The 17,043-nt window shown below is 45.0% G+C and overlaps 2 protein-coding genes across 5 annotated transcripts in view; both read left to right on the top strand.

Annotated features, from left to right (window-relative positions):
- The window catches only part of mast1a (microtubule associated serine/threonine kinase 1a), a 63,018-nt gene extending 55,282 nt beyond the window's left edge, over positions 1-7,736 (top strand). For all 3 annotated transcript variants that reach the window (XM_071473321.1, XM_071473320.1, XM_071473322.1), the window contains 7 exons: positions 16-260; positions 464-721; positions 823-1,055; positions 1,382-1,504; positions 1,729-1,865; positions 2,765-2,952; positions 3,227-7,736. In XM_071473321.1, the coding sequence (XP_071329422.1) occupies positions 16-260; positions 464-721; positions 823-1,055; positions 1,382-1,504; positions 1,729-1,865; positions 2,765-2,952; positions 3,227-4,941 (2,899 nt within the window). In that variant the 3' untranslated portion in view covers positions 4,942-7,736. The remainder of the gene's footprint in view (positions 1-15; positions 261-463; positions 722-822; positions 1,056-1,381; positions 1,505-1,728; positions 1,866-2,764; positions 2,953-3,226) is intronic.
- Positions 7,737-8,550: 814 nt separating this feature from the next.
- atg4da (autophagy related 4D, cysteine peptidase a) lies at positions 8,551-16,706 on the top strand. Of its 2 annotated transcripts, none has more exons than XM_071473252.1 (11): positions 8,551-8,910; positions 10,103-10,370; positions 10,523-10,606; positions 10,964-11,137; positions 11,674-12,025; positions 12,114-12,178; positions 12,362-12,513; positions 12,624-12,702; positions 13,956-14,032; positions 14,243-14,353; positions 15,080-16,706. In XM_071473252.1, the coding sequence occupies exons 2-11, from the start codon at positions 10,154-10,156 to the stop codon at positions 15,257-15,259; spliced, it is 1,491 nt and encodes a 496-aa protein (XP_071329353.1). In that variant the 5' UTR covers positions 8,551-8,910; positions 10,103-10,153; the 3' UTR covers positions 15,260-16,706. The 2 variants fall into 2 exon arrangements, with proteins under 2 accessions (XP_071329353.1, XP_071329352.1); XM_071473251.1 differs by having other exon boundaries at positions 8,554-8,910; positions 14,243-14,362.
- Positions 16,707-17,043: the final 337 nt, after the last annotated feature.

Genomic DNA, 17,043 nt, shown 5'->3' with positions numbered 1-17,043 from the left:
GTCCTTCTCCTGCAGGAAGCGCCTGTCTTGTTCAGAGTCCCTCTACATGGAGGGAGACGCGAGCCCCCCCCTCGGCGCTCGGCGACGCTTCTCAGCACTGATGGACACACATCGTTTTGCCTCGCCCCTAGAGGGTGAGCCAGACTTCCTGTCCCGCCAGGCTCCCATCAAGGTCCGTGGAACCTCACTGGACGGGACCAGTGTCCCCTCACCGAGCCTCCTGGAGCAGAGGAGCAGTCTGAAGGAGATCAACGGGGCAGGTATGCTGCAGCTGGGGCTCTCACAGGTAGTGAGGGCGGAGCAGAGGAAATAGATAAGAGTGACAAAAAGAGAGAGTGATGCAGAATAAAAAGTAGGAGCCTTATTAGATGGTGGACAACTGGACAATCCTTAACATTTCCACTTTCTCCTCTAAGTGCTGTTTAAATAAGTGTTATTACCATGTGACTCTACTTCCTCACAGACAAGCCCCCCAGACCTGGAGAGACACCAGGCATCACCACAACCATCACCACACTGACTCCAAGTCCTGCGGCCACCAGCCGTGATGTGGTGACCCCTTTGTATGACCCTCTGGGGGCCCGAGCCACCAATGACCTGGTCCTCCGCAGGGCGCGCCACCAGCATTTGTCTGGGGATGGAGAGAAACGCAGCTCCAGACCTGGCAACAAGGTCATCAAGTCAGCGTCCGCCACAGCCCTGTCTGTCATCATACCATCAGGTGAGAGGCCAAAGGGCAGATTAGAAATCCTGCAGGACATGTTCATGAGTGACGCACTGACCCAGTATCTCATCTCTCTCCTCACCCTCTCTCTGCCCCAGTGGAGCAGCATGGTGGCTTCTCTCCTCTGGCCAGCCCCATGTCTCCCCACTCCTTCTCTTCCAACCCCTCATCTCGAGACTCTTCCCCCAGCAGAGACTTCTGCCCAGCGGTCAGCGTGCTGCGCTCCCCCATTACCATCCACCGCTCTGGGAAGAAGTACGGCTTCACCCTCAGGGCCATCAGGGTCTACATCGGAGACAGTGACATCTACAGCGTGCATCACATAGTCTGGGTAAGAATCCTGCAGCTGTATGTTCTCTTTGGAGATGTAGAGAGGGATGAAGAGAAGGAGACTTCAGCCGTATCTGAAGCTGCTGGGGTGATGATTGACCCCTGGTTTGTTCAAAGGTCATCGTTTAAATCTTACATTTCTCTTCCTGCAACTGTTGTTTCATAGTAATAAACATTTACTGTTTACTATTATTCATAACCCAACAAAAGATGAATAATTCCTGCCTCCCTCTCTAATCTGTATGAAAACAGTCTAAGATTTAAACACTGAATCTTTACACGTTCGTGACTTTCCCCTGTCGTGACTTTGGATGTTTGTGTTGGCAGCATGTGGAGGACGGCGGCCCCGCCCAGGAGGCTGGCCTGTGTGCTGGTGACCTCATCACTCACGTCAACGGGGAACCTGTCCATGGTCTGGTTCACACTGAAGTGGTGGAGCTGATCCTCAAGGTAGGAATCTCACCTGCACTGTACATGAGTAAAACGTTTCTCTCTGCTTCTGTCAACAACGGCTGCTTATTGGTGTCATTTAAAGGGAAAGGCCAATCAGGTGGCGCCGAGGCTCTGCTAATTAACTCTGTAAATAAGAGCAGTTTGTTAACCAGCTGTATTTGGTAACCATGACAACACATAAGTGTCAGTGTAGATTCATTTAATGTCATTGATCTGTGCAGAGTGGTAACAAGGTGACAGTGACAACTACACCGTTTGAGAACACCTCTATTAAAGTGGGTCCTGCCCGGAAGGCTAGCTACAAGTGTAAGATGGCCCGACGGAACAAGAGGACCATGGGAAAGGACGGCCAGGACAGGTGAGACCTCACACACCTGCACTGGAGTGTGACTGATGACCTCTGTCACTGTGAAGGTGTTGGACAGGGAGGAGATAGTTTTACATTCAGAACGATATGAACAGTAACTTTGACTTTCTGTTTTACAACATGTGCATTTATGTCTTCTGAGATAATCAATAATCAATACACATGATCCTTTTTCACTGTGTCCTGTTGTCCGTCTGCTGGATCTGATTGTCCAACAGTTCAAAGGTCAAAGGTCACAGTTACGTTGCTGCAACCACAAAGGACAATTTTCAAAACTGACAAAACAAAATAAAGAAACAAAAGAGATCAACAGTTATTGATCATCTTGTCTCATGATGGTTGTCATGGTGACAGAACTGGAGGTCACTGACTCAGCAGTTATGTTATAAGTCTGTATTTGTAACTAATGCTGAAACATGCAAACCACTGGTACTGCTCTTCAGAGTGGAGTGAATAACTAGATGAATGGGTGAATAACTTGATCAATGAGTTAATACCTAGATCAATGAGTGAATAACTAAATGAATGAGTTAATAACTAGATCAATGAGTTAATACCTAGATGAATGAGTTACTAATTAGATGAATGAGTGAATACCTAAATGAATGAGTTACTAACTAGATGAATGAGTTAATACCTAGATCAATGAGTGAAACCTAGATCAATGAGTTAACACCTAGATGAATGAATTAATACCTAGATGAATGAGTTACTAACTAGATGAATGAGTGAATACCTAGATGAATGAGTTACTAACTGGATGAATGAGTGAATAGCTAGATGAATGAGTGAATACCTAGATGAATGAGTTAATAACTAGATGAATGTATATTATTGTTGGACATCTCAGTCCTTGCTCAGCCTCTCTTCACCCTCTCTCTCTCCTGTAGTAAGAAGCGCAGCTCCTTGTTTCGTAAGATCACTAAACAGTCCAACCTGCTGCACACCAGCCGCAGCCTTTCCTCTCTGAATCGCTCTCTGTCCTCCAGTGAGAGTCTTCCTGGCTCCCCAACGCACAGCCTGTCTGCCCGGTCCCCGACTCAGGGCTACCGCTCCACCCCTGAGCCCTCGTACCTGGGTAGGCCACTTGAACGACACGTGCACATACATAGATGGTCAAATAGAAATTCTGTAAGATCAGTTCACATTAGAGATGTTTTCCTGTGCAGAAAAGGAGACATTTTTAGAGCATGAAACTGGGAGTTGTCCAAATGTGCTTCCAAAGCAGAGCGTATGTCCTGGAAGTTACACTGGACCTGAGAGACAAAATTCACTTCACTTTTAAATCAAATGTTTTCCTCATGGATTCTGTGTATCTTTATTGATCTGTTCCAATCTCTCTGGTCCATTAGGAGCCTCATCCCAGAGCAGCTCTCCGGCCTCCAGCACTCCGAACTCCCCTGCTCCCTCACAGCACATGAGGCCCAGCTCCCTGCACGGCCTGTCACCTAAACTCCACCGTCAGTATCGCTCTGCACGTTGTAAATCTGCCGGTAACATCCCTCTGTCCCCGCTGGCCCACACACCCTCCCCTACCCAGTCTTCTCCTCCACCCTTGCCAGGCCACACCGTTGGGAGCTCCAACACCACCCAGTCCTTCCCTGCCAAGCTCCACTCGTCTCCGCCGGTGGTCCGTCCCAGGCCCAAGAGTGCCGAGCCCCCTCGATCGCCTCTTCTGAAGAGGGTGCAGTCAGCAGAGAAGCTGGGCTCACCTCTGACCCAGTCCAGTTCTACAGGAGGGCTGGGGGGTCCGCTGAGGAAGCACAGCCTGGAAGTGCAGCACTCTGAGTACCGCAAGGACGCTTTCCTCTGTGAGCTCGGGCTCCAGAGCCTGTTAGAGACAGAAGGAGAAACTTTGCCTCCTAATCCTCCACCCCTGCCCTCCTCATCCTCCTCCACCACACCAGAGACTGGTGTGCTGAAGCCTGTGAGGAGACTAGGGAGGCAGGAGTCACCGCTTAGCAGGGAAACACTGCTGGCTGGGAGGGAGAGAGAGGAGAGGGAGAGAGGAAGGGAGAGGGAGAAAGAGAGGGAGAGGGAGACTGGGACGAGTCGAGGTGGAGCAACAGCCTCCCCGTCATCCTTAACGAGAAAACCTCACACGGGTGAGCTGCCCTTAGGCTCACAAAGCTCCAGACTAAGTGCAGAAACCACTAAAATCACGACTCCTAGCACCCCCACCAAAACACCAGCTAGTGTAGGTGGTCAGAAGGCACCTGAAAAGATCCACCAGGGTCAGGCAGACTTAAGTCCAAAACCATTGGATCCCAAGGCAGCCAAAAGTGTGTTATCTAACAGTAAAGACCCCCAGGAGCAGCTGGGGGGTAGAACTGATCCAAAGCAGGAGGGAAACAATAAGTTGACCAGTCGGCCTGGTTTACCTGTCGCTGCCTTCACTCAGAGCTCCGCCCCTCCTCCTGATAAATCCCCTGGCATCAGTGCAGCAGTGACCGCAGGTCCTCTGAGCATCAACAAGACCTTTAAGGAGTCAGGTGTAGGCGACAGCCTGAGAAAGGCTGGAGCTGAGAGCAGTGACTCAAGGACTCCAGACCTCAGCTCCAAAAGCCCCAAACTTCCAGCTCGGGTCCTCGCTCCCGTCGTCCCCCCACACGGACAGCCGCTCTCGCTGGGCAAGGTGAGGCAGGGACTCGGGGCAGTCAACTGCTACAGGGGAACCCTTGATTGGGAGGATAAATGTCGCCTGGAGGTGGTGGAGGAGCATTCGCCTTCCCCTTCTCCCTCCCCTACCGCTGTCACCCCCTCCCTCTGCGGGCCCTCCCTCTGTAAGTCACGACCCGTCTCCCCCGGCGACAAGACGAGCTTCGTCAGCCAGCTGACCACTGTGGCCAAAAACGTCCTCGGGCCAATCAAGCTCGGTTCCCAGGAGGGGGCCAAGAGCAAAGACCAGCAGACGAAGGCAGCGGAGGAGAAGCAGGGAGGCGCAGCGGGAAAGTCTGACACTCCTGCTGGAGGTCGACTGCTCCTTGGGACTGCAGTGGTGACCCAGAGTCCTGCTGGTTCACCATTAGAGAGGGCTGCAACAGGTAGCAGCCTGCCGAAAATGTGACCCCCTGGGTCCCTAAAAAGAAAAAAAAAGATGCCTTTCTTTTGGAAGAACAATTCAACAGAAGAGAAGCACTTAACACAATGTACATTCCAGTTTCAGAGTATATAAAATGTTATTTATTGATTCCAATCATTGACTGATTCTAACTGAAAACCAGGAGTAAAAAATCTACTGTAAAGGTGCATTAACTATTGATTTTCTATTATAAATTATTTAATAATGAGACTTCTTAATGTAATGTGGAACACTTTATCAGATGTATATGTGTGTGGGTCTATGTGAATGCATGTCATATGGTATGTGCTGTACATGTATAGTAGGTACAAGGGGTCAAAAAGTGCTTTACCGATCAAAATATGCTGAATACTGTGAAAACCAAATCCAATCAGTCTATCAACCAGCCCTGTCTTATGTTACTGCTCATCAAACAGTGAGGCGGGGGGAGGAACCGGGGCTCAGTCTGCCTGTTACACTTCCATCCAACAACACGACCGACACGCAGCACCAGTTTGGCTGCAGTTTGCAACACGATGATGAAGCTCATTTCTTCATCCAGCAGTTGGCTCTCTCTGAGCTGCACGGTCAGACAAAGCCAGAGCAGGCGCCCTGTCAGTGGACGTCAAATCGAGCACTGTCCAGCTCTGCCTGTCGCCGAGGATTGTGTGTGTGTGTGTGTGTGTGTGTGTGTGTTTGTGTGTGTGAAGCCACCTTGGGTCTATTTATGGTGATTCTTGATGGCTGTGTCCTGCTGCAGAGGAAAGCTGGGGTGACAGAGCTCAGGCTCAGCTCTTATCTCCCCTTCGCAGGAGGACAACCACGGGCCCCCCACCCTCACCCACCCCTGCTTCTGACTGTCAGATGACAGCCGACACACAAACACATGCACAAACACACAAACACATGCACACACAGAGTAGGCAGCAGTGTCAGCAGCTGATTTTCATGCATTTAAATCCATCCCCCTGTGGTCTGTGAATTGGGACACGAGTGTGTTTGTGAGTGAGTGAATTAAGAAGTGTGTGAACATGTGTGTGAACATGTGTGTGTCTTTTTTTAGGGTTATTAACACTCAGCACGGGTCATGACCCAAACCAACCTGGACATAAACAGGATCCAGGAACAGTCACAGATTTTTACTGACAGGAACAAAAATCACCCACCACCTGATTAACAAACCACATTGAAGACACAGTGAAGGTTTATTCTTTGAATACAGTAACTAAAGACATAAGAAAATATCATAAGCACATATACAGTGAACCCATTAGAGAGAACAGGAAAAGCAGGCAGTCATGGATGTAGCATAACATATTTCATTTGTTAAAGGGCTCAATAGTTAATGTGGGTTTTTTTTTATACGGGCATGTTATATCACCATGAATCTGTTATTGTAAAAAAACAAGGTTATCTACAGTATAATGTGTTGTTAGGTACTACAAGCTAGGTAGTGAGGATTGATTAATGTATGTAACATACTGATAATGGTGTTTGAATCAGTCTCAGCCGGAGAGCAGGGAAGGATAAATGTTGACAGGACAGAAACCACTTGTGTTCCTCTCCCACTGGTCTTATTGTTCATATCTCAGTAACTATCTAGTGTACATAATCTGAAGCAACTCATTACAGCCCAGCCGTGTGGGGGGGCCACTGTCACTACACAGCTCTGATGCATTTTAGAATTTTATATTTCTGCCGGTGATTTGGTTAAATTTAGTTTCTTCTTATTCTTCCAAGCTGTAAAACTTTAAACTGATTCTGGCAGCAACAGCACATGGAAACTTCACAATAAGACAGTTCAAAGGCTTAAATGTATTTTCTTGTCCAAAGTTTAGTTTCAAACAAGTGGTTCACTCTGAAAAACAGTTTCAACTTGCTAAATATTCACGTTTGTTCTCAGCTGTTTTGAACGGGGGGGGGGGGGGGGGGGGGGTATCAATGGCTCAATGGCTTTCTGATGCAATGTAAACTTATTTAATGCAGTTCATGCATTAGCCAGTCAGTCTTGTTCAGTTGGTACTTTACTGCCCCTCAGTGGTTCTCAGTGTCCACTGTCGAACATGTCCCCATAAAACATTATTAAGAACCTGCTGGGAGTGAGAGTTTCTGTACTGAAGCCAGGACCACTGATTTACTGCAGAATGGATGTTATTAGCCATAGCGTTACTGAATATGCATTTATGTTTCTAATGACAGGATATTTGCAGTAATTATCACATGAAACATGAATTTATTCATTTTCCGTTGTCGTGTTCCTCACGTGACTGTTAATTATATCTTCTGGAATAGGGATTAACATTTTCAAATATACTGTCTTATATATTCTACTCATAGGAAGGAGTTCTTTTATATCTTGGTGTAACAAAGGAGTCATCAGGTCAGCTCTGATCACCTGATTAAGAAAACTAACTGTAATGTATCTTATACAGCTATTATGCCCACTTTCAGGCCTTTTCCCAATCAGTGGTGTCTATACTAGTGTTTCATGTTTGAGAATTTCTTTTTTCTTTTTGTGATTGACAGAGAGAGTAGTATAAATGCACTTTATTTTAAAAAGGAAATCTTCATTTGCTGGTATTGTTTGTAAGTTACTTTGAGGAAAAGTAAATATATTGTATACAAATATGGATTCTACAAATGAACACAAAAGTCCAAGTATAGAAACATTCCACATTTCTCTGTTCACTGAAATGTATTTATTTGTACCATTGGGGCATTTTTGTTTGTGATAGATGTGATTCAAATGCAGACACCTGAAGTGCAGTATGTGGAATAAAATCCTGAGATTTGTTCCAAAATTTGCATCTTTCTGACTTTTTCATTTTAGTTGACTGAGATCACAATCCTGCAGCCAGATTGACACAATCTCAGTAAACCACAGTGTATGTGCACTGTAGCTGTACACCAGCAAACATTCTGACATGTAATAGCATGTGTAACTACTAATACTGACTATTGCTCCATTTAGGTTTTCCAGATCCAGGACTCTGCTGTGTTTCCCAAAATGGGGACAGGAGGAAAATTTGGAGTGAAAAACTGTAAGTTGAATAGACAGCAGACATTTTGACCTGTCAACACACATGGAACTAAAAGCTTTATTAATTTCTGCATTGCAATATTTGCAGGAATGAATCCATCTTTAATGTTAGTATACTACTTGTTGCTTTTTCTGTTGTAAAGAGTGAAAATGTGTGGTGTAGGGACATGTAATTGATTTATTGATTTATTGATTTATTTAAGGGGGGGAATGACAAAAAAAAGACACTGACACTGGCTCTTACTGAGATAACAAATTAAGTAATAATTAAATATCCCTTCCTGGCTATAAATATTGGGGGGGTTCTTGTTATATTTTCCAATAACAAATAAAAATTCATAAAAAACACTGGACAAATAGACTGCACCTCCTGTAACTCATATGACAAATTATCTGTTTATTTATACCCATACATATGTGTATTGTATTTACTATTATATGATTTGTTGCCTAGGTTACACATTACATAACCGTGAGAGTTAATATTAGCCAATAGCGCGCTCTTTATGTCCATTATTCTAATATTACCCAATCAGCTTTCTCGCAGCGACAACTCCAACCAATGACGTTGTGTCAGGAAAGGACAACAGGAAGTGAGTGTCCTCTGTTGTTGAAGGGAGACGCCGAAGCGGTGGCGGCTGTTCAGGGACTCGAACCCGCGGTGTGCTGGGTGTGCTGGGTGTGCGGGTACCTTGGCTCCTCGGGGGAGCGACGCTCACCTCGCTAGCTTAAGCTGTATTTGGTGGAAAAGCCGTGAACATATTCGCTCGGTGCGGCTTGAACGCTAGCAAGCTGGCGCCGGGGCTAAGGGAAGCTAAGCTAATAGTGGGCTGAATTTACCTGAGCTGGGATCCGGGGCGAGGAGGGAACGGAAAACGCCGAAATGAGTCAAACTGCTACGAGGTGCCGAGCAGCTTAACCGGCTTCTACAGCAGGTACGTAGCTGCCAGCCGGTGAACGTTTAATGTGAAACGAGTTAGCTTTGTTAAAAAGAGGTGCACGGGTACCTGTGCGGTCACTTAGGCTGGGATGGTGTGTTGAAGGAAAATATGTGATTTATATACATATAAAAAACAACAAGCGACAGAAGTTGTTGCTTCTACGTCGTGGGACGCTGACATGAGGGGGGGGCAGCGAGTGTCGTGACAGACTGACTGAAGCTGCACTGGTGAACGATGACAGCCCCACAGTCAGGTGACTCTCAGACGCAGAGAAAGCTCGGCATGCCGGTTGTCAAATGCTAATCACATGACGGCCTTTTTTCACAGAAATGTTCCCATCGCTGTAATCAGCGGCTGCACATCTGCTGCTGTTCCATGTTAAAGCTGCTACTCATCAGTTTCGGAGCAGACAGAATGAAAAGGTCACTGGTACTTTCCTGAACTGTTTCTTGTGAAATCAGGGGTTGAAGCCTGATGACTTGAGCAGCTTTTATTAATACTTTTTCAGGAAGTGAGGATTTGCTTTTGGTTTTTAGACTCATAATTGTAGAGCTCAGTGTTTTCCTGTACAGTGTAATTGAACCATGTGAGCGTGGACGTTCATTCTTAATTTGTTCAGTTCTCATGTGAATGGATGGTTTTTAGCCAGCGTCTCTTCAGTTAATCTATAACAAACAAACAAGAATCTAGTAGATCGGTGAATCCTAAGTGAATCAACCTTTTCCACTACAACAGTTGTTTCCTTCTGGAGCATGAGATTGGACAACATGTGCAAAGTTGCTCAAAATAAACACCGACCAATGAAGAGCTCGCAGGAGGAACCATCAGACCATGACCCGTCAAGTCAAATCATTTTTGTCTATATGGCCAAATGTCACAAATCTCAAATTTAACTCAGAGAGATTTACAATCTAAACCCCTCTGTCCCGTGATACAGAAAAGAACGAAAACTACAGGGAGATAAAGGGAGAAAGCTCATGAAGAGCAGAAAGCAAAGATCCCTCTTCTCTGTAATATGGACAGAGTAGACGAAAGATATAATATTGAGTTCATATCAATTGTAATAAGTTAAAGAGTTTCACACAGAGTTTATAAAGTGTGTTTGGAGCAGAGAATGTGAACTTCTGTCAGCAGTCAATAATTTACCTCATGTTTTACTCCCTTCCTCCTTTTGTTCCCTCCTCAGTTCTGTGTTGCAATGAGGAGCAGCAGAGTCCAGCTCTGAGCGCTCAGAGGCATGAACTCCATTTCCCCCAGCGCAGCACAGTACATCGCTGGAGTGATGCAGGATGAGCTGGTGGAGACCCGGAGGCGGCAGCCAATGGAGCGGCAGGGCAGCTTTGGTGTCAGGCCGCCTCCGACTCCAGATCCCAGCAGAGAGGCAGCCGGAGAGCCTGATGAGATGGACAAACTGAAAGCCAAACTGATGTCGGCGTGGAACAACGTCAAATATGGTTTGTTTTCAGCCCAGAACGGGTGTGTGGGTTCCTCTGATGTAGATCTACAGCATGTTGTTTTATTATGTACATATATTTTATTTTTTGGTAACATTTTGCATCAGAAATCCCCCTCACTAACTTCCATTTCCCCACTCTTCTGTCTGTAGGTTGGACTGTTAAGTCCAAAACCTCCTTCAACAAGATGTCTCCAGTCACTGTCCTGGGACACTCCTACCTGCTCAACAGTGAGGGTAAGTTCTGAACACACGTCTCAAATAACTTCCACTTTACTGTAGGTCAGTATAGGTTAGTCCTTCAGCTGCAGAGTAGATGCTGTATTTCTTCTCTACAAAGGGAAACTTCAGGAAGCACAAATCCCAGAGGTTTTAAAGATGTGTGCTTGGTGTCGACCCTTTTTATTTGAGAGGCTGCTGGGTTTGCATCAGAGCAGCAGGAGAAAGAAGAAAAGAAAGTTTTCCTCCTTTTTCATTCTTTCACAAACTATTCATGTAAACTCATCTTTGTCATATCAGATAATCAACCAACAGCTTCTTGGTGTAAAGTTTCTCCTTATTCTCTTTCTGTGCCTCCTCCTCCAACGTTCTTAGATGAGGTGGAGCGGTTTGGTCTGGCCTTTGTCTCCAGGATCTGGCTCACATACCGGAGGGAGTTCCCTCAGCTGGAGGGCTCCACCTGGACCACGGACTGTGGCTGGGGCTGCATGCTGCGCAGTGGCCAGATGCTGCTGGCACAGGGACTCCTGGTCCATTTGATGCCAAGAGGTTTGTGTCTTTATCTGTGGCATGAATATTTACACCGGCACATAGAAATATACATGTCCTTGGCTGGATCAGCCAATCAGCACCTTGGATCAGCAGTTTCCTCTCAGTGGTGCGTCGCTCACACGTGCATGAAGCAAGTGCTCTCCTTAATTAAAGGATAGCTCGACTCAAGACCAATAAACACCACCTGTCCTCTTTTTATCCTTTGTTTCTCTGATTCCTGTGTCGTTCCTCTCATTATCTCTGCTATGAGTTTTTATTGACTTTTGTTCTGCTATATCTGTTTGCTTTTGTCCTTCTCCTCGTTTATTTCTGCTGTTTGTTTCTTTACAGCTGACAGTGTTTGTTTCATGCTGCTTTTCACTTCTGCTCTGTCTATTTATAACATGTTTTCATGCTAATTAGCATAGTATTCAAAAGATGTCTACGCTCTGACTGTTTCAAGCTAAAGAGGAAATTCAACAACACAAAAAAAACACAGATCTTCAACCTGGTTGTACACGCCTGCTAAGAAGAAGCCTTTATGTATTCCATAGATTGGGCCTGGCCTGATGCTCAGCAGCTGACCGATGTGGACTTTGAGGTGTTCAGGCCACGTTCCCCAGCTCGGGCCGGTGGCGTCCCCATCCCTTCCTTTGGCTCTCCACGTGGATCTAACACCCCTGAAAAGTCCCTGCCAAGCGAGCAGCCGCCCAAACGCAGCCAGAAGAAGAGACCTGAGTGTGCAAGGGACAGACAAGCAGAGCCCGTCCACCACAGGCTGGTGACCTGGTTCGGGGATCAGCCCCCGGCACCTTTTGGAGTTCACCAGCTTGTGGAAATCGGCAAAAGTTCAGGGAAAAAAGCCGGTGACTGGTACGGCCCGTCTGTAGTGGCACACATACTCCGGTAAGAGCTCTACCGCTCTGCAGCTGTTGACATAGTTTTTTTAATTAGGCATTGATTTGATTTCTGAATATGTTTCTTTTTGTTTCAGGAAAGCAGTCACCAAAACTTCTGTTGTTCACAACCTGGCTGTGTATGTGGCTCAGGATTGTACAGGTAAAATGAACAGACCTTGTTTATTATATCTGGTGAATTACATGATTTCTCCTTCAGAGAGTTCAGTTCTGAGGTATTAGTACGTCTATTGTTTTGCTTGCAACAGGTACACCAGAATAAATATATTAAAAATGTATTCTGATGGATTCATATTTTTTCTGACCAAGTGTCTGTGCTCTCCAGTGTACAAAGAGGATGTGGTGCAGCTGTGTGATCTGTCACGCAGCCAGATGCCTCCTGATCCGTCCAGCCAAGCCTGGAAGTCTGTCATCATCCTGGTGCCTGTCCGGCTGGGAGGGGAGGCCCTCAACCCATCTTACATCGAATGTGTCAAGGTCTGTATGTTCTGCTTCATGCCTCACAAACATCCACCTCTCTGGCTCTTGGCCGAGAGTAATGTCTCCTTAAGGATTTAAAAAAGAAGAATCAAATTTTTGGTTTCTAGAACATCCTGAAGCTGGAGTGTTGTATTGGAATCATTGGGGGAAAACCGAAGCATTCACTCTACTTCATCGGCTTCCAAGGTGAGAAACAGCCTCTTCATGCTCCGTGAAAGACTGAAAGGAAGAAGGAGGATAAATAACGATATCCATGTTCAGAGACAGGATCTGGTTTTCTTTGAATACACAGTGCAGGACTATAGAGTATCCAGCAGCTTTCTTGGGAATATGTTCCTTAGAAGTAACTGCTCTCGTAATATTATCAAGTCGTGGTATATTTGCACCGAACATGTTGTACTCTCAATGCTGTATATTTTTAATCTTGTCTTTCCTGCTCGACCCACCTGAAAACTCGGGCTGTGTAAACATGAGCAGAGAGAAGCTGCTCAGGAGGCTGTCGCCTGTGGGCTGAACAACCAAACTGTCTCCAGCACATGCGACTGTAGCTGTGTTCATATGGAGGCTGTGACCTGCAGCGAAATCAGCTCCTCGTTCTGAATGAAGTTTCATTGTTAAAGGTTCACACACACACAGTTCTTTTTAACAGACAGAAACACACAAACTGTCTGTTGATGAAACAAACTGTTCCTGAGCACGATTCTCCTCAGTTGGCTGCATCTTTCCCAACCAGATCATCTTTTGAGTCGGTGATGTTGGTTGTAGGATGATGACACTGGCTCAGCTGGTTAGATTTTCTACCCTGAACCTGAGAAAAGTTCAACAACACACAGGTGTAAGGTGTGAGCACAAAAGTGTCCTGATTTCTAAAAACTTCTGGGAGCGATGGACGTGTTGCCTTCACTTCATCCTGTATTTTTGTGTATCGGAACCTTTCTCACTTATGCTTTCTAGAACAGTTCCTCTCAGAACAGTAACAACAGTGTCAGTCACTCCACACAGCTCCACCTGCTGCAGAAGGTTTCTGAGTGAACACAGCTCTGTTCAAATGTAAACAAGAGACTTTATCTAATCATTTTAAATATTATATGAACACTTGTGCTAACTGTGGCAGGACTGGCTACATTAGACGCTTTCAACCAAACCAACTCATCTTAAAATATCCTTTAGTCGCTGTTTCTCCTTCACTGGAACGATCATTCTCAGAATCATCACTGAGACACAACAGAGAAGTGAAATAGTTTCAAAAACCAAACCTCTTATGTAAGGGAAGTCAGGCCTTTTCAACCCATTTTAATACAGTGGTCTGTTTTTTTAACTTTGTGGTGACAAAATCTGACAATAGAGAAACAGTAGATAGACGACACAGCCTTTTTCTGAGCAGCTGATTGGTGGAGATTTAATTTCCTCTCCCATCTTCTCCTTTGTGTGTGTGTCAGATGAGCAGCTGCTGTATCTGGACCCTCACTACTGCCAACCTGTGGTGGATGTGACACAAGCCAACTTCTCACTGGAGGTCGGTTCCACTGTTGACGTCTCTTTTACATTTAGGTCTCACTTCTGTCTGTCTGCACTTTTTATCTCACGTTCCAGGCCATACTGACCTCAGACCACCTGACCTTCTCATTCAATACTGTTTTGACTCTGTAGTCCAGTAAAAATAATACAGTACGTCCAGTCATGACCTTTTATTGACCTTTATTGTATGACCTCTGTTGCTCTCCAGTCCTTCCACTGTACCTCTCCTAAAAAGATGCCCTTCAACCGCATGGATCCCAGCTGCACCATCGGCTTTTACGCCAAGAACAAGAAGGACTTTGAGTCTCTGTGTTCTGCTGTGAGTGTGGTGAGTTTTTACACCATCCTCCCACTGCCTGACTCTAAATTTGTTACCAGCTAAATTTCTGCTCCTGAGAGGAATCTGTTCATAATAGTCATAGATTTTAGTCAAGTGCAGAAAGGATTTGTGTGAATATCCACTGGCTGCTGTTTTCTGTATAACCGTACCTGGATGTCATATCACTTTGTGTGTCTGAGATGGACACTTGTCACAATTTACATGAATACATTTAGAGCTGAAATGATTAATTGATTAATCGATTAGTCAACTAACAAATAATTATTTGGCAGCTATTTTGATGATCAATTGTTTCAGAATTTTCCAAGCAAATATGTCAAACATTTTCAATCTTGCTGGCTCCAGCTTCTGAAATGAGGATTTGATGTGTATGTAGTGTATGTAGTGTGTGTGTGTGTGTGTGTGTGTGTGTGTGTGTGTGTCTTTTATTATATATATATAAAGACTAACTTTAATATCTGAACTGTTGGATACAAGCAAATTAAAAAATGTCTCTTTGGGATCTGGAAATTTCTAAAGGGCATTTTTCACTATTTGGCAACATTTTATAAATAAAACAAACCTGTTAATATCTTATTTAGTTTGGAAAGCCTGGTTGATATGTAGTGTTATTTCTTTATGTTCATTATTTGGTTTGTTAAATATGATTTGTTGATCTGTGACAGAGTCATTAACACTGACAGTAACAGTGTTTTGTCTTCCCAGGCTCTGTCGTCATCCAAGGAGAAGTATCCCATCTTTACCTTCGTGGAGGGCCAGGGTCAGGACTATGGACTTGAGGGTCACAGCAGCAATCACAGTGGACCTGCAGCCCACATCCTGCCCCCAGGAAAAGTGGGCAGGAGCAACAACAGAAGAAACAGTGATGAGTTTGTCTTCCTGTAAGGCTCCGAGGAGGATGCTGTCCCTGCTCTCACCTGCAGGGGGCAGAAAGGACATTTCCTGTTTGTTTCCTTTCCTGCTGAAAGGAAGCTGCGAGGTGGACATGATGCTTCGTGGTGAACAGAAATAAAAAAAACTGTGTGGCTCCTGTCATCACACGTGTGTGGATGAGTATTATAAGCTATTAGGGCATTAGGACTGGGTCCTGACTGGAGCATGACTACAGGGCAAAGGCAGGATTTTAAAATGGATCATGGATAGAAATGTTTCATGTACTTGAAGTATTCATGATTCACTTTATCACACACCTAAAACAGCCTCAAAGTTTGGGCATGTTTGAGTAAAATCAAGCTTTAAAGTCCTCAACTCAGTTACACTCAACTCCTGTTTTCTCCTGCTCTGAACTGGACACACTGGAGGCGATGTGTGGTCCGTGTAGTATGTGATGAGCTCACTGCTCAGGTGAGCGGCTGCCTGATGTTGTTCTTGTATTATGTACCAGCTGCTGCACATCTCCTTTTATTTATCAGTTTCTGAATGTGTGTCTGTGTGAATGAGTGTAGTTTATTTGGTTTGTCTTTAATCAGCAGTCTGAACACAGGTTTCAGATTCTTCCAACAGCATCTCCAGCCCTCACTGTGTTTTGTGTTGCGGCTGTTGATTCATGTTGTGTTATGTTTCCTGCAGTGTCTCAGAGTCGTCTCCTACCATCCTGCTCGCTGTGGCCCCGTTTGCTTCATTACTGGTTACTTTTCTGGTCTGAGGCAGTGTCAGAGGCAGTGTGTTGATTTTCTGACTGGGGGTGTTTCTTCTTCATGAGGTTTTTGTTTTACTCATGAGTTCTTGACAAAATCATGACAATTTTATGAATAAAATTATAAATTTGGTGAATGTTACTTAAACACAGTTGAGCACCTCTACCTCTTTAGCAAGCAACTGCTCCTCATCACATTGTCACTGCACATCCACCTTCCCATCCTGAGCAGCTGTTAATTCATTCTAGTGTTGCAGACTGACTGTCACGCAGGTGACCCTCGGCTCTCGATCACATACACTTCCAGGTGTTGGCTCTCATTGTTCATCATTAAGATGATGAAACACTTACGGAAATCTGCTGTTCCTTTGCTGTACAGTTGCATCAGCTTCCAGATTGAAGGTTGAAGAGAAATGATCTCTTCAGTCGGAAATGGACGAGGATCTTTGTGGCTTGTCTCATGAAACCGGATTCCACAGTTAATCTGGATAATGGTGCAAAGTAAAAACCCAGAGCAGCTCTTTTCACTGAGGTACAGGTTCTGGATTTTACTTGGCTGCCAATGGTGAAGCTTCTGTTGCAATGTCCTTTTGTTGTCGTTTTGTCTGTCTCCTTTTTTATGTGAAGGCTACTACTGCAAGTTGCACTACTGTTATTTGGTTTGTTGCCCTGAATAAACTTAAAACACTGGAATCATACTTCACTTGTATCTCACACTTCATAGATTTGCATTTTGGAAGAGCTGCACCGTGGCAGTAGAAACTTGATAAAAACTAAAGCCTGTCCTGTGATCTGGAGTCAGGTTTGTCCATGTACAGTGGAGGAAATAATTATTTGATCCCTCGCTGATTTTGTAAGTTTGCCCACCGACAAAGAAACAAACAGTCTATTATTTTAATGGTAGGTTCAAGGCAGATTTAAATAGTGAGAGATATAATATCAAAAAGAAAATCCAGGAAATCACTTTAAATAAAAGACATAAACAGACTTGCATTTTATCGAGTGAAATAAGTATTTGATCCTCTGGCAAAAC

This window comes from Trachinotus anak, unplaced genomic scaffold (assembly GCF_046630095.1).
Source record: "Trachinotus anak isolate AG129_WGS33_773 ecotype Australia unplaced genomic scaffold, CSIRO_AGI_Tana_v1 ptg000049l, whole genome shotgun sequence".
Taxonomy (NCBI): Eukaryota; Metazoa; Chordata; class Actinopteri; order Carangiformes; family Carangidae; genus Trachinotus; species Trachinotus anak.
This window is presented reverse-complemented; position numbering and strand designations above follow the sequence as displayed.